Source organism: Solea senegalensis, linkage group LG9, assembly GCF_019176455.1.
Source record: "Solea senegalensis isolate Sse05_10M linkage group LG9, IFAPA_SoseM_1, whole genome shotgun sequence".
Lineage (NCBI taxonomy): Eukaryota > Metazoa > Chordata > Actinopteri > Pleuronectiformes > Soleidae > Solea > Solea senegalensis.
Genome location: NC_058029.1, coordinates 23,747,690 through 23,769,542, shown reverse-complemented (window position 1 = coordinate 23,769,542; position 21,853 = coordinate 23,747,690). Strand labels below are relative to the sequence as shown.

The following is a 21,853-nucleotide window of genomic DNA, read 5'->3' as shown; positions in this document are numbered from 1 at the left end:
ATGGAAGGGTGGGTTAGTGTGAAGACATACATTTTTACATTTACATTTTGCCCCAATATATTAAGTATAACATAAGCTCATCGATAACAGTGGTTCGAGTAAAACCCAGGGCATTCAAATATTAATATGACATTGGAAGGTTGTGTAGGAATTGAACATTAAATCAGTTCATTTTAATGCATCGAAATGTGGAAAACAAGAACTGTTATTGCTGAGAACTGAGGCTGTCAGTGTTAACGCGTGTATTACAATTTATCAAGGGCTGAGCAAAACAATACCTTTCAATCCATGTAGCGTCCTGCGCATCATGTTGTTTCCACACAGCGTGTCAGGTGATGGTCATGCTGTAGCACATGCAACTAAAGAAAAGGGAATACAAAGCAACTCTGGTGAAAAGACCGCGGCTCGATCGCTTTGTCAGGAAGTGAAATAAATAACAAGTAAAGTAACTTTCCACACCTTAATTAAGATACACTGGAAGGAGGTGCTTTGCAATAAAATGGACTTAAAAACTGTTGATCTTTAGCAATTCATCGCTAAAGTTTGACAGCCATAAAAACACACATCCACATGTATAAACGTTTTAAAACAATGAATAATCATTGTTTTTTTTAGAAATACTCACACAATGTGTCTCATGGAGTCCGTGCTGCATGGTTTTAGTTGTAATGTTGTTGTGTCGAGCCAGACAATAACGTTTTCTGATTCTGATCCTTTACAATCTTTTTAATATTGTCAAAACTTACACAGAGAAAAATAAGTCAAGTACATATGTTTTTCCGATTTCCTTAAAATTACAAAATGCTTTACCATGGAAAACTGAAAAAAAGGACAGAGAGAAATAGCTTTAATACCCAACAACTTTGCAAAGTCTTGGACTTTGAAATGAGTAGAAACAAAGTCAGGAATACAGAAAACACGTGGAGGGTTGACACACTGAACACGTCAGAAAGGATGAGATTTGGCCGTCTCCTAGTGACTAATGTCAGGTTTGACTCAAACAGCGACGGAAAGGTTTCACGTCTAATCGTCATTGTCTGTTGATTTGAAATGGTCTTCGTCGATGGTGGAGAAGATGTGACCTTCGTTGCTAAGAAATTCCACTGCTTGCCTGTTGAATACAAAGAGAAAGAGAGTGAATCCATTGCTTGCTTTGTCATTCGACAGCTTTTTCCATCTGGAACCTGAAGTTTGTCAACCATTCACCTCCCTCACCACAGTCCACAGAGAAAATCTTACTACACGGGAACTATTTTGTTTTGATGTTTGTGTCTCTTAGGGTAAATGCAATCAGCAACTCCTGTGTGCCTTGATGTTAAAGTCTTCTTCTGTTGTCCTTGTGTCCCAACCATGTTTTCAATAAAAGAAAGCATCCGTGTCTCCACAGACAGGGCTATATAACGACGACAGCTACGTTCAGATTACCAACAACACTTCTAAACCTAATTATAGAGTCTTTTGTTTGAAGCCATCTTTACCAAGGAGCTGGATTGACAATTTGATGTGATAAGTCAGTGTGACGTTCACGTTGATAAGGGGAACGGCACATGTTTGAAAAGACCAGAAAATGACAGCTCTATGAAATGTGGGGAGAAAAAAGGTGGCCAAAAAAAATACTTCTCTTACTTGATGACAGGCAGACTTAAGCCGCCGAGTCTCTGCCTCAGGTCCTGAATACTGATGCCCTGAGCTTCTGGGCAGCCTCTTATCAAACTCAGCACCTTAAAAGAACAAACCATCACATGAGAACGTGTGACAAGCCACAAATGACATGTATAGAAGCACCTTTAATGCTCTGGAAACTTCTCTTTGTTAAACCACTGAGAAAGGGACCAGAATGAAAACAGACAGGAAGTTAAAGACCACAAACAAATATTATGTCTGGTAAAATGTGTGCTAAGAAGAACTAAAGCAGCATATTCTATTATTATAACACTCACTTGTCATTTATACCCCATTCTCGGGCAGCAACAACTGATTATTGATCGATTACTCATTTATTCTTTAAGTTAAAGTGTCAATATTTTCAAACAATTTCAATTTTTAAGAAGCAAATAAAATATTGATTTAATCAAACAAAGATATTGTTTGGCAGCTTCCTAAGGCCCGCCTACAAACAAAAAAACACGGTGCAAAGACAAGTGTATTTTGAAACAATAAATACGATATTTTTGAATGTATAAATTGATATTTGATTTGCTTCTTAAAAAGTGTTTTGTTTGAAAATATTGACACAAATCTAATTCTCCATATAACAAAGAAACCATTAAAAGGGATAAAATGGACAAAATAAGACATTTGAGAACATCATCATTTTGAGGTTTGGGAAACACCGATCAACATTTTTCAACATTAATCAATTATGAAAGTGACTGTTCAATCCCAAACCTGCAATGCAAGCGTATTTTTATCTGCTTTGGCTGGTTGGTGATTAACAAAACCTGGTTAAACACACTAATATCCTCTTTGGTTAGGATAGTCCAATAATCGTGTTATTATTATTAACAAGAATAATAATAATAATAATAATAATAATAACAATTGTGTTGTTGAAATGTTCTTATTCTGTCTAGTTTTGCTAACTAGACAGAAGTTTTGTTTCGTGCACAATGTGAAAGGAAGGAAAGAAAGACCCTCTATTAGTTAGTAATTATTTCACTAGTGTGAAATAGCTATTCTCACCTGATTCTGACTCGCACTCAACCCGTTGTTGACCATGTCGTTAGCGCCCGTGTAGCCCCCTCCCATCCCTCCCATGTTCCCTGTGGCCGGCCGTGACAGCGGCGTGGCATTACTGCTCACTCCTCCTGCGACTCCCACCTGAAAAGAGAAATGGAAACAGATTCTGGTAAATGTGGTACGGCACTAATGACACAGATACTAGGAACTGGGAACTTTCAAAGCAAACTCTATTATTGTAAACAGTAGTATTTTAGGAATACAAGTGGTTTTCAGTCGCACATCAATGACTTTTTCAGTGGTGACACAGTGTGAGCTCATGTGGGCTGCAGGCAGAAATGAACAAGCTACAATTAGAAATGTGCATTTAACTGTGTAATGTCAAGGTCACTTTATTAACTGACTGTCACAATTCAAGAAGTGACAACTGAAACAAAACTGAAAACTGTCAGTGAGAACTAAATATCAGGTTCCTCTTGATACAAATCTGCATTATCAGCCAAGAGTCTGTTTGTGCTTTCATCTGCAATACATGGTACGGAGCAGAATCTTCAAATAGGTTTTGAAAAACATCAACAAAACACATAAGTAAGACACAAAAAGATTGTATAATAGAACACATTCAGATAGAAATTAAATGAAGAATTCAATCATTTGCATGTATGGACAACTGTGAACATGAAATTGACATCAAATTAAAGGAATTTGCATTTCCCAAGCAGCACATGATTCGCTCTCTCAGTGTTTCCCCTATCATTATACAAACACGTGGACATGCACCTAGAAGAGGACAACATGTCAGACACCCACTGCCTGAAGCAGCACAAGTCCAGTCACCATAGAGTGACCGGGTTCGACCCAACGTGGCTGTCAGAGAGGAAGTATTCCTCATTGCTGTATAAAACTGATATTGGTAAGTAAATAAAAAATTGGATTAGTGTAATGTGGGACATTGTGTGGGCAATTCTGACTTTTGTACCACATTTATATATGAAGCCAATACAATATATCAACACTTTGTACATGTTTTAATTCCCCAGAAGCCAAGAAAGATCCACTGCAAATAGTTCATAGTTGTAAAAAATAATAATAATAATTTATAATAATAAAAAGAGAAAAGATAAGTGTAAAGTTGTTGTAATTGTTGGAGAGAAAAAGATTGTCAGTGTGTTCTAAAGTATTGTTATTAGATATGACTCGTGTTTGTAAGTTTGTAAGTAATTGTTCTGTTACAAAAAGTTACAAAAAAGAAAAGAAAGAAAGATATTGTAAAAGAGTATTGTAATCAAATATGAATCTTGTTAACGGTCAACCTGTTTGGCCTGGTGCTCCCACACCGTACCCATAAAAACCCACATCGGTCAACCTCTACTTTCAAGGGTTTCGTCTTTACAACAAAGACAGCCACTGTAGCCATGGTGACAACGCCACTATTCAAATGGTGGTTTCACCTAAGTTTTTTTTTTGTAAACTAGTAGGAGAGCGTTCTTACCATGCTCTGAGGTTTGCCGAGTGCCATGTGGGCTTGAACGACCTCCAGCATATGTGAGGTGATTTCATTCATGTCCTCTAGGGGTCTGACGCTGAATGCCACGACCGACCTGTGGTTCTGAGACAAGACAAAGAAGAAACAAGTGTAAAGACAAAGTTCAAAGAGTAAACTGCATACTACATGTGTATACAAGCTAGAAATGTGAAGAACACTTCTGAAGAACACCAATAACAATAAACAGATTGAATTGGTAGCTGTGATAGTGAGAGTGACCGGTTGTTTGCTCTGTGATGGACTGGTGACGTGTCCAGGGTCAAATTAGACCTTCATGTGGAGGATACGGCGGAAGACAATGGATGGATGGACTTCCAAATAACATTATAAACTGTTTTAGCAAGAAAAGCTTGCACATTGCCAATTTCTAGTAAGTTAAATTGCACTTGCAAGGGACATAAATGTTGCCTCTGTGCGCTTCATGTGAGGACTTCAGGACATTACACTCACCTGGAAGGAGCGCAGGTTTCCAGAAACTTTGACGTAGGTGCCTGGAGGCAGGACAGTGCTGTCTGTGCTGGGATCCTAAACAAATAAAAACACACACACACACACACAATTATCTCTGACAATATTTCAAATGGCCTGAATGTCCCTAAAGCTTTGAGCTTTCACTGAGTCAGTGATTATCTTTATATTTGGTGGAAATCTTGATCTTAATTATGTTCATTTATTCAAATCAAAGTGTCTCTATGAACAGAAAAGCTGCTTGTGTAATATTTTTTTAAATGGACAATGTACACATTCATGCTGTGTTTGTGATCGAATGTGAATAAAGAAAGTGAGTAATGTCTAATTTGTGTCAACACAAACACATTTGTAATTCAAGGTTCCCACACCTTGGTTGACATCAAATTCAAGGACTGTTCAAGGACATTCCAGGACAAATAACCTAAAATTTAAGGACAGAATGTGCCGAAAGTGATTGTCCTTGGGATCTTGGACAAAGTCAGTCTTTGTAATCGTCTTTGGTGAGACAGAGATCTTGGAATTTGCTTTTCTTTCATCTCTTGATTAACTTTCCTCACTCATTGATCTGCATGGAATCTCACATCAACGGTGGAGAGAGAGACAGTGGACAGCGTTCACAACACCGTTAGTAATTATGATTTTATAGACAAGTATATATAATTGTCTATTTTCAAAAACTTTCAAGGGCCTTGATTTTTGTTTTTGACATTCTTTGTTTTTTCAATTCACAATTTTTAAAAGTCACAAGTTTGCTTGTTTTCTTGATTGATTTCCCACAAACCTCAGTGTCGACCCACTGCTTCACGTCCATGGGAGCGCCCGTCATGTCGTCCACCTTGTACTGGATGTTGGTCATGGATTTGTCTGTGCTTCTGATGACACCCACAATGGTGACCTGTGACACAGGAGACGAACTGTTAGCAAACAGAGCAGCTGAGAACGTTAAATGGAACTTTTTCAGACCTGACTTGAATCAGTATATAGAGCTCTACTTTTCTGCAGTGTGCTAAGAAAGGTCTTTAAATGTGAGGAAAAAAGGCACCACAAACACAAGCAAATCCCCCCAAAAATGTACATTTATTTAAGCTGAACTTGCACAAGTATCGTGGGTATAAAATTAAAATCATGTGTGAGGGTTAGACATAACTTGGCTCTATTATAATCATAAAATTCAGGTTTTTTTCTAGGCTGTAACAGGTCTTTTTTTTTTATTAATCCATTTTTGGAAGTTTTGGGTGGATTTAGAATCTTTTAGGATAAAAAAAAATCACAATTTTTACATTTACATTACAATTGATTATTTGACACATCTAGTAAAGGTGTAACATGTTACCACTTTAGTTGGTGTATGAAGGATAAAACCATTGTTTTGTAGATTTTTTGTAGACTTATTGTACTGCGAAATTTCAAATGTAATATGTTCACCCTCTCTTAGACCCAGCTATGATGTACAGTGGTTTAATCAAATACAACAATGAGATTAGGACTGAACAATTTCACCATTTGACAGATGTTGTGATTGGATTTGTTGCAAGTTTAAGTTAAGGGCTAGTTCAATAATCACTTTGTAATAGACTTAAAAGGTGAAGGAGCGTGACCATCAAAATATTGACAACCCTATGTTCTAAAACAAGCTTAAAAATAAGAATTTCAATCTCATCTCAGAGATTTCTTTGGGTTGGGGGGTTCTACTATACACCAGTGCAACATTCTTGAGGACTGAGGGTCATTTTCACATTCTGCCTTCTTCAGCTTACCTGGGCAACTTCTACGTCCCCGACTCTGAACGCCTCATCCGCCTGAGAAGCAGACATCAGCTGAGACACTGTGCAGGGGATTATCTGCGTCGCACGGGTTCTCTGCAAAACACACATGCATGCAAAATTCAGTGCTTCCCTGGTGTGTGCAACAAATATTGACATTATTACTCTTTATGGATTACAATTAATTACAAGTGGGAAAGAGAGTGGACATTACCACAAACAGCTTCAGAGGAATGTAAAATGACCACAAATCCACACAAAATAACCACATCGTACTCTAGTGTGTCCTATATTGAAAATGAACACCTATTAGCTGGTGAGCTTCCTCAAAAAAGTCATTATTTACTGCATGTACAAACATTTTAGTAATAAGGTCTTCAAAGAATTCACTGTTGTCAGAGGATGCTACAACTAGCCTAACTTCAGCATCTTGACTTCTTCTTCTCCTGTTAATTACATTAGTGCTTTGGTTGATGTGTGCACTCTGCTGGCATAAGATGTACTGCACCATATGTGAGGTGCAGATGAATGACACACGGACACAATGAAACAGACATTGTTGGTTAATTGAACAACCAATTATTTACCTGTTGAATTCTTAATGGCAATTAAATATCTGATAATTAATCATCAACATCCCTACTTTAGATGTTTCAAGGCCAGTGTGCAGTAGTGTACTGCACACTTGTTGCCTCAGCATTTATCTGTCAGTGTTTTCAGTCGCACTCCTTGCAGTGTAAGGAGTTGTTGTCAGTGCTGGAGTAGTAAATTGTGACTTTAGGGAAGAGGTTGCTGCTCTAACTAATGTTCAGGATAACTAACCCCTTTCTTCTCTCCTCCCTGGGATAAAGCAGGTGATGCAAAGCCTCCTGGAGACTGAGTGTAACCTCCGCCTGTAGCGGAATCATTGTATCCTCCTGAAAAACACAAAAAACATGGAGTAACAACTGAAGTCAAACATAAAAGACTAAATGTATGTATTTTGATAATTAGAAAATTGATAAAAAGTTGAAATTCAGTTGAAAAGTTGAATTTTTGAAACAAAAGTCCTCATTATTGCACTAATAATGGAAACAACATTCTGGTTATGTGAGAAAAGATACCAACTACGGTCTGGGTTTATGTTAGCAACAGACCCAAAAGCAGAAGACATTAGCTATGTCCCAAGTCACAGGCTGGATCCTCCGAGACCGTGACTCTAGTGACACACAGCTGTAGCTGTACCACTGTACACTGTTAAACACAGGATATGGTAATTTTAATCACAAATAAAGTCACATCATCATTGCAATATTTTAGGGATGCACGATATCCAATATGGGAGTGCATGGGCTGTTAACTGATACGATAACAATATAAATATTAATATATATATATATATTTATATTTACACACTGTATATATATATATATATATATATATATATATATATATATATATATATATATATATATATATATATATATATATATATATACACATTTTTCCCTGCGCCCAACTGCAGAGGTGATTTAGTCTCTTCTGTGGTAAAATTAACCCTACCCTAACCCATGTTAAAGCCAATATGCTGAATCGGAGCCAATAATACTGCTGCATTCCTACAATGTTTAAAAGTGTGATCAAATGATGTACGTTTCCCATACTATCTTTTGATATTTTTTTTATTTGAGGCACAAGTATGTAAGTGTGTATATAATATTTCAGTATTAAATACTATAGTTCTCTCTTTTCAGGACATCAAAAATTGGAATAAGCTTCCAGTTTTTTTAGAAAACCTGCACAGATTAACACATTTTCTCTCCAAAAGTGTTGAAATTGAGTTTAAGTCATCATTCATTTAATAAAAACACTTTTTACAGACTTAGATACACAGAGAGTATCAATTCTGATACTCTATACTGGACATGTGTATTTTCTAATTAGACATATTACACTGTCTATTTATTCCGTGTGCTATAGTGACTGTGTATGTGTGCTCTCCATTTCATTGTCTGTTGACCTGCTTCGGGGACAACTGTCTGAGACTCGTGTATTTTGTACACTGTCCCTGATACACACAAATAACGTAAGCTTAGCTAATAAGGATAAACTAATATGGCATTTATTTAGAATTTTCTTCTAGAAAAGTGTTGTTTCAATCAGTGAAACCTAATTAAGAAGCGGTTAAGTTGCCACTGTTGCTATTTCCACCACACACGACAGCATTTAACCAACTGTCACCCAAAACACAACAAAACAATGCTAGTCAAAGCTACTTAAAGCTAACGTTAGCCGGAGTCTGACAGCGTTTAACACGCGCTCCTGAACACGTCATAAACACAGTGGTGTGGACATTAAACTCACCCTGGTTCCACATGTTGGCAGCTCGAGTTTAAGTTAATAAAAATGAAAAAATAAATTGTTAAGTGTGACACTGTGGCGTCAGGACAACACAAGCGTGGAGATGCCTTCTTCCTTCAGAGGTCCCGCGTCAAACTCAAGACACAGCGCATGCGCAGAGCAGAAATCCCGCGAAATGCACAAGCCCGTGGAAGGACAAAAAAGTGCTCATACCCTGGGTTTCGCTTGTCAGGCAGCCGTACCTCTCTCAATATGCATGCTGTATGTGACAATAGTCTCCAACACTCTGCTATGGTTTAGTATGTTCAGCAGAAACTGTAGTTAATAGGAGTTTTCACTCAGGTGGTGTACATTCTTAAAGTACGAGTGCCTGAAAGACAAAGCTTGGGGAAGTAATTGTTTCACAGCCACTGTGTTGCTTTCGAGTTCTGTGGGAAATCTAGCTTATACTGACAATGTCTGTCAACTATACCCTGTCTATGTGGTATATTATATTAATTTAAAATTCTGTTACTTCTGTACCATCTGTGTTATTTTCCGTTATTTCTATACATGTTTATATGTTATGTTTATTATGTAATGTTGCAGGGCGATCTTATCAAGAGTTTGCCTTCAATGGCGGTTATACCTGTTAAAATTAATACTAGTTTGAAAAAGCTCGTATCATGTTAGTTTTGTTCAGTTAAAAAACAACTGGGAGTAGAAGTATTATAGTTCTTGTAACGTTAGAGTAAAAACATTAAGTCCCTTCACGAACAAGCTCTAAATATTACAATATTATACAGAATCGACGAGCATTGCCTGAAAGCAGCATACACCCCTTGTTGGTGTACAGTACACACATACAGAGATATATAGATATATTCACAAAAGAAATCTTTAAAATGTGCCTGATTTGTGTGAATAATAGAGATTATTTCAATGCTAAATGTGTAAAATGTTAAAGAGTTAAAGAGTAAAAAGTTGAAGCTCTGGTTTTATCTTTAGCCTAAATAAAAATAGTTGTGGAGGGTTGGAGACGGTGTCTGAAGCCTTTTTATAGTCTTCTCAAATTTGGAGCCTATATAGTTTTATTTTCTTCATCCTCGTACCAGTTGTGTTACAATACAGCTACTACTGTACATTAGAACTCAGATGTTAATATAAACAATTCTCCTTTTCATTTTGATTTCTTCATTATTGGTGTGATGTGGCCCACAATAAGCAACAGCAGGCTGTTTTATATCTGAAAATATAGAAGGTGAGAGAGCTGAGAGAATACTCTCACATATAAACACATGGGTAAATGATAATTCAGGCCTGTGATGAGTCATAAAGATCTGTATCTTATCTTGCTTTGCCCTTAATGGACTTACCTCTCAAACCTCGGCTTGACTTTTGACGGCTGTTTGCTTTCTTTAAAGAGTTCAGCATGTTGGTAGTGAAGCTGCTCCTGTGCTACCTGCTTCTCAAAGAAGTCCAGCCACTGTCGGGTAAGTGCAGAAGGCAAATATACCCAAGTTATCGCCCCGCTTTTTTAAATGTTTCTAAAAATACTCCTGTTACTGCACCTTCCTGTGTGCAATACAACATTGTTTTTATCCAGGAAACTTCTGGCACATCACGGATCTGCACTGGGATCCAACGTACACACTGACCAATGCTCCTGAACTTGTATGTGCATCGAGCGGTAAACGACCTGCACCCAATGCAGGACAATTTGGAGACTATGAATGTGACTCACCTTGGCACCTCATCAACTCTTCTGTGTATGCGATGAAAGATATTCTACCTGACCCAGACTTCATCGTGTGGACGGGGTATGTACCTGTAAATAAATCTGCCTGGGTCGTGTCAGACACTTAATTAAACAAAAATTATTGTATTGTGCATTGCGGAAATAAGACACAGTGAATTGATCGCAATATGACTCAGACTTGAAAAGGACACATTCTGTCCTTGGATTTATGAAGTGCCACAAGAGGGATTTCAACCACCTAAGTCATAAAATCTCTATTATTATTATTATTTTTTTTACAACAAAGTACAACAACTGGTACATTTAATTACATGTTCTTGTTATTATTATGTTTGGTAAAAAAATTGTTTTTAGCAGCATAATTAATTCTTTGTAAAAAAAATTCACAGACGTCATAAATTTATGAGAATAAAGTCGTACATTTACGAGAAAAAAGTTGTAAACTTACAAGAATAAAGTCGTACATTTACGAGAATAAAGTCGTAAATTTAAGAGAACAAGGTCGCTATATTCTAACCTGTTGTTTTAGAAGAGGAGAGTTGTTAAAATGTGGAATTGTAGTTTAGAATAGGTTTTACAAACCCTGCAGTGGACCAGTTAAAGCTATTTCCCCCTCCACAAAAGCAGCGATTTCGTCCAAGTCTGTCTGGTGCTTTCTGCAGAAAAGATATGTTTTCTTGCTCTACTCTTTTAAAACAACAGGTTAGAATATTACGACTTTATTCTCGTAAATTTACGATTTTAATCTCATCATTTATGACTTTATTCTCGTAAATTTACGACTTTAATCTTGTAAATTAAGACTTTTAAATAAAGACATTTTAAGTTACATGTTTTTGTTACAGTACTTGTTAAGAGTACTTAATTTTTTGTAAATGAAGTTACATGTGTCTGTTATGGTACTTGGTACATAAATTATTTTTAGGTTAGTGACATGTTTTAACATTTCACTTTACTTTAATATTTTGTAGACAGTTCAAGATCAACTTTTTGCCCTGTATCTGTAACCTGTCTACATTTAAGAATACTTTTAGTTATTGCTATAATATTGTGAATCACAATTGACTGAATGTAAGTCCCAAGTCCACCTTCCATTCATACCTGTTTTATGAGATGTCTTACACTAGGATCATAGCTTGGACCGTGCACTACATTTCTATAATGTCTTTTGTTGTATTTAATCCTTTAATAAAATACAACAAAAGCGAACTATGAACAAACTGTGTTTCGCTTTCGCAGAGATGACACCCCACATGTACCCAATGAGGACTTAGGGGAAGATGCCGTACTGGACATTATCAGCAACCTCACACACGTCATCAAACACGTCTTTCCACGTAAGTGTGTGCACATGTATTGGACATCAGAGATGAAAATGAATGCCACTGTTTGAGCATTGACTGATTCACTTTTATCAATAATGGTCAGAGTCTAATTAGCATCAGCAACAGTCACAATCCTTGGTTGGCTTTCAGAGTGTTTGTTGACTTACTTTAAAAAATGGAAAAAAATGGAAGTGGGCCATTTTTGTAAAACATGAACCCATAGCAGACTGTCTGTCATTCACACTGTGAAACATGTGAAGCATGCGTGTCACACTGAAAATGAAATCTATGAGACTTTAGGGTTTATTTGGAATTAGCTTCCCATAGATGCCACAAAACTCAGCGAATCAAAGCTCTGCTCCAAGTGCTGTCACATGACAAGAGATTGTAACCATTAGAAAAAAAGAAAGTGATTATTGATAATACTGTTGTGAACATATGGGTCGTGACACATGTTAAAATAGTGTGAAACTGCAGCGGGTCAGAGGACACAAACTGCGGAAGCAGTCTTTACTGCACCCCCAGGACATGCAAGAGAATGTGGCCACACATGGGCAAAAATACATGAAAATGGATTTTAAAGTACAAAATACAGCTGCCAGAGCATGTATCAAATAAAATGAATTTAATATTTAAATGTAACATCATGTTACCATTCAATAGAATCATATCCAAATCAATTAAGCTACTTCGACATGACATGATCAACATGTTCTAATTTTGAATGTGCATGAAGCACTTTGTACAAGTTGTAAACGATAGCACTAAACCATTTAAAAATGATTGAGAAGTATGTATTTTATGTTTTAGTATGAAATACTGCTAATCCATGAATGTGGCTACATGCTTCCCCAAACTGATTCTGAAGACACATTCAGGATGCGTCACTGAACCTGAATGTTGTCCACTTGTGATCAGCTTCACCCTGTGTCAGCTGGGATTGCCTCCAGCCTTCATTTCTTACATACAGTGCCTTTAAAGTCCAGATTATATCATGGCTGAAATCAATCCAGTCATTTTCCCATCACACATAATCTTGGTATATATGTGATGTTTTTTTAAACATCGATGTCATTCTCAGGCACTAAAGTGTACTCTGCCCTGGGAAACCACGATTACCACCCTAAGAACCAGCTGCCTGCAGGCCCCAACAACATCTACAGCCAAACAGCCCAAATGTGGAAGGACTGGTTGGAGCTTCCGTCCCAGGAGACATTTAAAAAAGGTTGAACCACTAACATTTACTCTTCCGTGTGAGTCCTTTGTGAGCACACGTGCGAATGTGTTTGCTGCAATGTCCCCTCTGTACTGTAGGTGGGTATTACACAGAGAGGCTGCTGGGTCAACCCGGTCTCAGGATGCTGGTCCTCAACACGAACCTCTATTACGACCAAAACAAGTTGAACGTGGCCTTGGACGATCCAGCGAGCCAGTTTAGCTGGGCCGACCATGTTCTCACAGAGGCTGCTAAAAACAAGGAGAAGGTAAAGCACCTCGTCTATCGATGACTCTGGCAGATTCATACTCAGAAATACGTGTTGGGAACTTCCACTAGCATTAATGGCTGTTACGTGTGAATTATAGAGAACAGTAGAACTCATAATAAGCAGTTAATTCCTCTTTTTTTATGCTAAATATGAGTAATTGTGGAAAAAGGGGGTGTAAAACCTTGACGTTAAGCTCTCTCTGTGACTTTCATCACCAGGTCTACATAATTGGCCATGTCCCTCCAGGGTTCTTTGAGAAGAAGAGGAGTAAGCCGTGGTTTGTGCCTAAATTCAACCAGAAATACGTGGATTTAATTCAGAGGCATCATTCCGTCATCCTCGGGCAGTTCTTCGGCCATCACCATACTGACAGTTTTCGTATGTTCTACAGTTCAGAGGGTAAAGTCATACTTTTAAGACACATCTTTAAACCACATAACCTTCACCTGCTACGGCATTAGAGCCCAGATGTTAACATGACCGTCTGAAATCCCCCGGGTTAACAAACCTCCTTAAACATCCCGACACATCGTATAAAGACACGGGTCAAGGTTAATTACAACCATTTGTATAATGAGAACCAGCAGACTTACAGTAATAGTGCAGCTTTTCGTGAGCAGTGACTATGAGCCCTCACTAACATGGCTGCCTGCAGGGACTCAAGCAAATCTACACCAGCTTAAGTCTGCAATATCTGAAGAATATGTTCACTTTTTCTGACTGGAAACTTCAAGCATTCGCTCCCTGCACCAAAGTCCAAAGAGAACATGTGTCATTTTACATCACAGCACATGGGGAGTTGTTGATCCTGGGTTAGGGTTATTTTATGACGTAGGTGGTTGGAATCCTTTGACCAGGTTTACCTCAGTGACACAAATCTACCACAATGAAGCAGCAGGAGACCAGCAGTGCCTGTTCTTGTGAGCTTAAAACGCCACATTTCTCAATGGACATTTACATTTTACAGTCTGTAAAAAGGCTGTTTAACAGCGAGACAAAGTGGAGAACATGTTTTAAGATATCATAAGCGGCTATAGGTGTATTGGGTGAACCTTTTTTCTTTTTTTTTTAAATGCTGGCATTCATGTTTTCAGTCATGTCTAAAGCTGTGAGTCAGTAACTCATACTGAAACCTGAACCTTCTATTTAAACTCAAGGTCTAGAATTAAAAAACAGAGACAATTATATGTACTGTACGTGACAAAAACAGTGAGAGCAGAGTGTGGTTACCTGCCATATCTCAGAAAACACGGCAAAGGTTAAGAGAAGAAACAGACTCATTTAGAAGTTGATCAGCTGAGACGGTGAGAGACAGACGTGTGAACAGGCACAAAGCAATGATTTTTCTTTTCTCACATAATGAAGTGTTCAAGGTTTTAAATATATATACATATATGTGTATATATGTATGTATCTATACATATATAGATACATACATATATATGTGTATATATATGTATGTATATACATATATAGATACATACATATATACACATATATGTATGTGTATATATACATATATATATACATATATACACATATATGTATATATACATATACACATATACATGTATATGTATATATATACACATACATACATATATGTATGTATATATGTATGTATCTATATACATACATATATACACATATATATGTATGTATATATATATATATGTATATATACATACATATATACACATATATATGTATGTATCTATATATGTATATATATACATACACATATATGTATATATATATACATATATATGTGTATATATGTATCTATACATATATGTGTATATATGTATGTATATATACATATATGTATACACATATACATGTATATGTATGTATATAGATACATATATGTATATATATACACATATACATATATACACATATATATGTATGTATACATATACATACATACATATATACATATATGTATACACATATACATGTATATGTATATATATACACATATATATATATAAACACAATCAGTAGGTTTTCTTTCACTTATACAGGCTCTCCTATCAGTACGATGTTCCTCAGCCCCGGGGTCACCCCGTGGAAAACGACACTTCCTGGAGTCGTGGATGGAGCAAACAATCCTGGGATTCGTGTCTTTGAATATGACACAAAAACTCTTCTAGTCAAAGTAAGGCAGTGGCAGACAGTGTGATTTCTACGCCAAGATATGAGCGACCTCTTGATGTATAACAGCAATTTTTATTTTTGAACACACTCAGGATGTGGTGACATATTACCTGAATCTGACGTACGCTAATATGGCCCGAGGGCGCTGGGAGAAGGAGTATCGCCTCACAGAGAGCTACAGAGTACCAGACGCCTCCCCAGCTTCCATGCACCAGGTCCTGGAGCGCATCGCTAACGACCATTGCTACCTACAGAAATACTACGAGTACAACTCTGTCAGCTATGACCTGTCAGAGTGCGACAGTGACTGCCGTGTTGACCATGTGTGTGCAGCCAGAGAGGTAGACTACACCAGGTACGAGCACTGCCTGGCAAAAGAAGGGGCAGCTGCCATTTATGGTGGGTTGCTGCCAGTCCTCTCTGCGGTGCTTAGTCTGGTGTTGTCCAGTCGATAATCCTCATCCATCACCGTCGTGTAAATATTTGTTAAGATGATAGTTGATGTTAGTGAAGTGTTGTACGAGGTACTGACACAGGTACTGACACAGTGACAGTGCTGTGCACGCTCCCTGCTCTGGGAACCATCTTGAGGTTTTCGGTCAGTGAAAAAACGAAAGGCTCATAGATTAAGAATCTACCACATCTTAAGTCAATGATCCACTGCTTAGTCTGTTCAAATGTGTTGTACGTGAATTGGATATTTGAAGCCTTAGCATGTTAATCGTGATTAAATAAGGGTCCGGCGTGAACGCATTTGTTTTTCTAATTCCATTAATCATATGCAGTGTTTGGCACTTCTGTTGTTCACACATGGTGTGTTGTAGCTGCTTCTCGAGGAGGTTAGAGTCAGGTTAGAGTGTAACATATGCAACTAAATAAATAACCTAGAATTCGTACTGCGCTTCCTTTGATCTGTGATAATCAAATCATTCTGAACGTAAAGCTCATTAAGTAACGTCCATTGCTTTACATGGGATACAAAATACGATCAACAAGCTCTTAACTGTGACACAAATTTACCAAACAAGTCTCAATAGACTTTGGTGTGGAAGTGGAAGTGGTTTACAAACTTCAGTTTCCAGTTGTAAAAAGGCTGACTCATGGGAAGATAAAGGTGTGGCCATATTGTAGAGATAAGCAGGCGTAGATTTCATGATGTGATCTTTTTGTTAGGAGGCCAAAATCTGTGTCGGATAAAAAAAAAAAACCCTCAACAATACCTTATGATCAAGTTTGAATGAGTTATTAACGACAAGTTAAGCAGGAAAACACAACCTTTGGCTTTTAGAGTCTAGTGCGGGCTCTTCACCTTAAATGTGAAGACCCCTTAAACTTGTGATAAGTCTAAGGTTAAATGATAATATCAGCAACTAAAAAACAATACATCTTGAACAATTAACTTATTCATGTCCATGTCGCTTAAATGCTATGTAATCTGTTACTCACATTAAAGATTAAGCTGTTATCTCGTCTGAGTCTAAGAAGATGTAATGAGTTTTTGATTACTGCCAGTAAACCAGAGGATTTTAAATGGGACTTTGAACTTGTTGTGATGACATATTTATTGAGTATTCATGCGCGTGAGCAGTGTATTAGATCCATAAATACCCCTGATGTTCACACACACTGTGGACTTGACAGTGGAGTTGAGTAAGTTCACATGATTAGAACCTGTTTAGCTGAAGTAAAGGGCATCGTAGCTGCTTCAAGAGCTTTGCTGTAGTCTTGGAGACTGACTTTGGTGCAGATTGGAGCGCTCAACTTTCCCTGCTTGATGAGGGAGCACAGTTCATCCAGCATGGCTTTGAACGCACCTTCATCTGAGGGGACAGTGAGGAGAATGGCCCGTAAAATTTCGTTTATAAAGAATAATTTGGGTATCTTGATGTATGACAAAAGACATGCCGACCCACCACTTGTGTGGTCTCTCTTCCACTGTGTGACCCAAAATCCCCGAACCTTAACATCCTTAAAAATGAGAGCACTCTGGAGAGAGTTTGAGTGGACAAAGGTTAACAGTAAGTACACTGTGAAATGTGATGATCAAGGACTGAGGAGGATGCATCTTACCACAGGGACAGTAACTGGCTGTTTGGCCATCCCACCATACGTCACCATGGAGCCTCCAATTCTGGGAAAAAAAAGGCATTTAATCATTAGTTTTTCTCTGCAGTACAATTATATTATAATGTTCAATAAAGATTAGTCAGCGTTCTCACTGAAGATGACGAAGCAGTTCTGTTGCACTCTTGCCTCCGACTCCATTTAATGCCAGTTTTGGCTTTGGACATGTCTGTGAAATAAAACATGATGCATTGAGAATCTTACACCGACAGACAAACATGATAATATATTTAAAGTGATAGTTTAGGTTACTTTGACATGTGGCTGTACACAAAGACACTAACAACAGGCTCCTGTAATGATCTATATCTGTTTAACTATAACATCTTAATAAGCTTGAAGAGTCTTGAAAGCTCAATTGGAAGATTTGTTTCACTGAGGTAAACCTGAGTATTTTAAGTAATTTAAGTATTCCTATACTTAAATGACTTAATTGCATGTTTGAATTATTTGGTGGAGGCAGCGGTGGACCAAAAGCTTTCAAAAACACCACTTTTCTCAGTGGACTTTGGTTCAGGGAGTGAGTGGTTTTACAAGGCAACAAAAAAATTCAGTGTCCCGTTGCAAAAAGAAAAGTCCAGCAGCGAGATAAAGCTGCAGAAATACTCTTACAATATCATACATTAAAATCCTTTTTTTTGGGAGTGAGCTGGTTCCCGGCAGAGTGGGAGAGCCAGGGACAGAGTCCGTGCTGAATATGGGTCAGTACCTCATACAACCACACTTCAAAAAACCGGCAAACTTCAGACCCACAGACCTTGAACAGTTCCTTGATCTCAGGCCGCCTCAGCGCCTCTTCTTTAATCACATGAGTTGCTCCAATGGCCTTCAACCTATCACTGAGATGTGTGAACTCTGGCCTTTGAAAGGGAAGATGAGAATCTTCATTACAGTCATAAAGTCAAACACACCCATACAAAAAACTCTTTCTGTGCGTTACCCTAAGAGAAAAAACAACACTATTACCTCATGGCCAGGGACAAACAAGTGCTCAAGTGTCTTTACACATTTAGTGTTGTTAACCTGTCTCGGATGACATTGATTGTGTTTACTCCTCTTGCAGCAGCAATCTGTATGACCGCCTGTCCCACTCCACTGTTGGCTGCATTCTGGATCACTGTGTCGCCTGAAAACACCACAGATGAACACAGAGATTCCTACGTGAAAGACATTTGAAGCCATAAATTAGCCCCCACACTCTGCTGCACCAAAGTCAATTGAGAAAATCAGTGTTTTTTGCATGAGTTGATGATCTACTGCTGCTTTTTAGATACGTTTGTGTCACTTGGAACACATTGGAACTCACTGACGGAGGCAGCAGTGATTCAGCAACTCCTGTTTGCTGTGACGTAAAATAGCTGATTTTCTCTATGGACTTTTGTGCAGGAAGTCAGCAGTTTACATGTAACAGTACCTCAAACAACCACACTTAATAACACTGAGCCATCCCTGTAGAGTTGATTTAATCAACAGTTCATTCAAACAAGACACCAATAGTAAAAAAAATGGATTCCTCATCTGTCTGGATCTGTTTACCTGGTTTAAGATCTTCAAAATCAGAGAGCATCCTGAAGGCAGTGCACGGGTTCACCCCCAGTGTGGCAGCAGACAACAAGGGAATGTTATTTGGTAGGGAGATGACATCGTCTTCTGATAGCACTGCCTCTGTCCTCCATGTTCCTGCTCACACAAAAGGCACACACGTCATGTTGTGAGACATTACTGTGCCCTTCTTCTCTCAGGCCGTGTCCAAATGTCCACCCACCCTCACAGACTGGCTTAGTGAAATCATTCAGTGTGTGAGGGCCCTCTAGTGGTCATTTTAAGCACTTTGTGGCCACTTTCCATGTTTATCTTTGCAGACTCTTTGTTCATAGTGTCTGCAACCGATCTACAACCCGACAAACAGCAAGTAAAACAACAACAGAAAACGAACAAGAAAACTGAACATAGAATTGACCGACACTGTTGTTGACATTACAAGACAAAAACCTGTATATGTTATTATGTTCTTCAGTTTATTAATCAATGCACTACAAGATCATTTGTATTTAAATAACCCCTCATTGAGACTGTAAGTCAACAGGAAGTTGATAAAAAGTCTAAAACTCAACACAATAACCAACTTTTTGGCATTATCAAGGTATGAAACAGAAAGTGTTGTCTCACTCCTGTTTGTAACATTCAGAGCTTCTCACACTCCAGACACTTAAAAGGTGACATCAAGTCCATGAGGGTTCAGGGCTTAAAGGTTTAGGGGGGACATTGGGAATTTCAAGCTGTGATTTACCTAGACCAGCATCTTTTGGAATGACCCAGTCTCCAGTTTTGAGGGAGTTCACCTGGCTGCCCACCTCTATGACTTCAGCCACACCTTCGTTGCCCCCAACAGCCGGGAGGTCAGGCAGGATGGCATACGTACCTGAAAAAACACTGTTTAGATAAAGGACTTTCTGTAAAAAAGGACTGTTCAATGTTCTCTTTCTCACTTTTTTGTATGAATGTTTAAATTAGGTTACATCTATAAGATGTGACGTATCACATGATTTGTAAGCACTACTCATTTCAAATATTTAAAATAACATATGTACAGCATAATCACATATGGAAAAACTGGGAATTTAACCAACTGTTTACCTTGTATCATGTTGATGTCAGATGGGTTGATAGGAGCTGCCAACATTTTAACTAGGACATCCTGTGCGCCTATAGGAGGCAGATCTACATCCTCTAATCTGGTGACAAGAAATATTCTCTTTATTCTCAACAAAGAAAAAAATAAACAATGTTATTGTTTTAAAGCCAACACACCAATGCACCACATTATTCAAGGTGAAAATATGAATGTATTAATGGGAAAAACAATGCATTACAATATTCATCAGTTTGCAAAACAATTCAATATATAGTTTACACTGTTCTTTATTTTTTATTTTATTTTATGACACTGTACATTTACTTTATCATTGGTCTTCTCACAGTACAGGCTGCCTTGGGTACTGGGACCATTTGTCAATTTTTACATTATAGTTTAATCAATTATTTACTTAGACTAAAAATGCACTTAATTCAAACGGACATCCATCAATAAGGTAACTGTTAAGTGTTAGGAAACACTTGGAAAAAGCAAAATAATATGTCCAGTTTGTCTGCAGGTGGCAGTAATGAGAATGTTCAGACATGTGGTACCCTACAATAAAGTACGAAGAAGACGCCACACTCCTGGATAAGACACTCAGCTGTGACACTAATGCGCTGTCACGTGTGATTTCAAACAATATATTTCACTCTAATAAGAGAAAACACTGATATAATGGAGAGGAAGTGGTTCATATAACCCACGTACGTGTGGTTGACCACCCAACTCCAGTGACAGGACAGAATAGCCCTATATTTACTATATGGAAACGTGGGGTTACAAGTTACATGTTGACTACAGCTACGTAGTAAAACGTCACTTTGAATATGATGTAAACAACGCTCTTACTGAACGACTTGAGCCGGGTCTCCGTGTTTGCTGTACACAAGTGCTTTGCATGTTTGTGCGCGAAGTCCAGCTGAATGAGTGAAGTGACACGCGTTAGCATTGTCGCTTAGCCTCTTTAGCTTTAACGGAGCAGCGGTGAAGGTAGCCCGGCTCCTGGAACACACTCTGAGAAGTGGCAGCCGCATTTCCACGCAGGATTTCGGTCAATTAAAAACGAGAGATAACGACAGTGCTCGTACAGCCAGAGTCCTCCTCACAGGGCGGCCATGTTGGACAGAGGTTTCGTCAATTAAAAACGTAAACAAAGAACAGCGTCCCTTGTGGAGAAAAGCAGTACTTCTACTGAAATATACGCGGCAAAGGCTGCCCTCCTCAGGTCCAGTGTGCGACTTAAACGAGGGTTTATTGGTAGGCAATACTATACTACCTATTAGTAAGTTTGTGTAGGTATTCTAAGCTCTAAAATAAAACATGTCTTGTTTGTGTAGCCTTAAGCAAGGGGCTTATTTTATGGAGGCTGCCACCATGTGTCTACGGGAGCCTGAATGGACAAACCAGCAGCATCATTTCTGTAACGTAGCTCTGTTGCCCAGTTGGAAGATGGAGAACTGAGAAGAGAAATCCTCAATGTCTATTGTCTGCAGTCACACCATATTACAATTGTAAAGAACTAACTTTACTGATAATCTGTAACTCAAATTATTGATAGTTGTCTTTAAGGTTTGTTTGATTG

At 38.1% G+C, this 21,853-nt stretch overlaps 3 protein-coding genes across 4 annotated transcripts; 1 reads left to right on the top strand and 2 right to left on the bottom strand.

The window, feature by feature from the left end:
* Nucleotides 1-711: 711 nt before the first annotated feature.
* rpa2 (replication protein A2) lies at nucleotides 712-10,212 on the bottom strand. 2 transcript variants are annotated; one of them, XM_044034188.1, is made up of 9 exons: nucleotides 10,155-10,212; nucleotides 7,282-7,376; nucleotides 6,454-6,555; nucleotides 5,478-5,591; nucleotides 4,676-4,750; nucleotides 4,172-4,288; nucleotides 2,683-2,820; nucleotides 1,627-1,721; nucleotides 712-1,111 (listed from the first exon to the last, which is right to left on the bottom strand). In XM_044034188.1, the coding sequence occupies exons 1-9, from the start codon at nucleotides 10,210-10,212 to the stop codon at nucleotides 1,024-1,026; spliced, it is 882 nt and encodes a 293-aa protein (XP_043890123.1). In that variant the 3' UTR covers nucleotides 712-1,023. The 2 variants fall into 2 exon arrangements, with proteins under 2 accessions (XP_043890123.1, XP_043890124.1); XM_044034189.1 differs by lacking the exon at nucleotides 10,155-10,212 and adding an exon at nucleotides 8,803-8,961.
* On the top strand, nucleotides 10,211-16,270 carry smpdl3b (sphingomyelin phosphodiesterase acid like 3B). The gene is made up of 8 exons (XM_044034186.1): nucleotides 10,211-10,271; nucleotides 10,385-10,598; nucleotides 11,777-11,874; nucleotides 12,944-13,087; nucleotides 13,177-13,346; nucleotides 13,568-13,748; nucleotides 15,377-15,510; nucleotides 15,602-16,270. The coding sequence occupies exons 1-8, from the start codon at nucleotides 10,211-10,213 to the stop codon at nucleotides 15,962-15,964; spliced, it is 1,365 nt and encodes a 454-aa protein (XP_043890121.1). The 3' UTR covers nucleotides 15,965-16,270.
* A 783-nt stretch (nucleotides 16,271-17,053) lies between these two features.
* On the bottom strand, nucleotides 17,054-21,377 carry mecr (mitochondrial trans-2-enoyl-CoA reductase). Its single transcript, XM_044034187.1, has 10 exons — nucleotides 21,121-21,377; nucleotides 20,271-20,368; nucleotides 19,924-20,055; nucleotides 19,170-19,313; nucleotides 18,657-18,759; nucleotides 18,391-18,493; nucleotides 17,729-17,802; nucleotides 17,580-17,640; nucleotides 17,423-17,495; nucleotides 17,054-17,329 (listed from the first exon to the last, which is right to left on the bottom strand). The coding sequence occupies exons 1-10, from the start codon at nucleotides 21,303-21,305 to the stop codon at nucleotides 17,166-17,168; spliced, it is 1,137 nt and encodes a 378-aa protein (XP_043890122.1). The 5' UTR covers nucleotides 21,306-21,377; the 3' UTR covers nucleotides 17,054-17,165.
* Nucleotides 21,378-21,853: the final 476 nt, after the last annotated feature.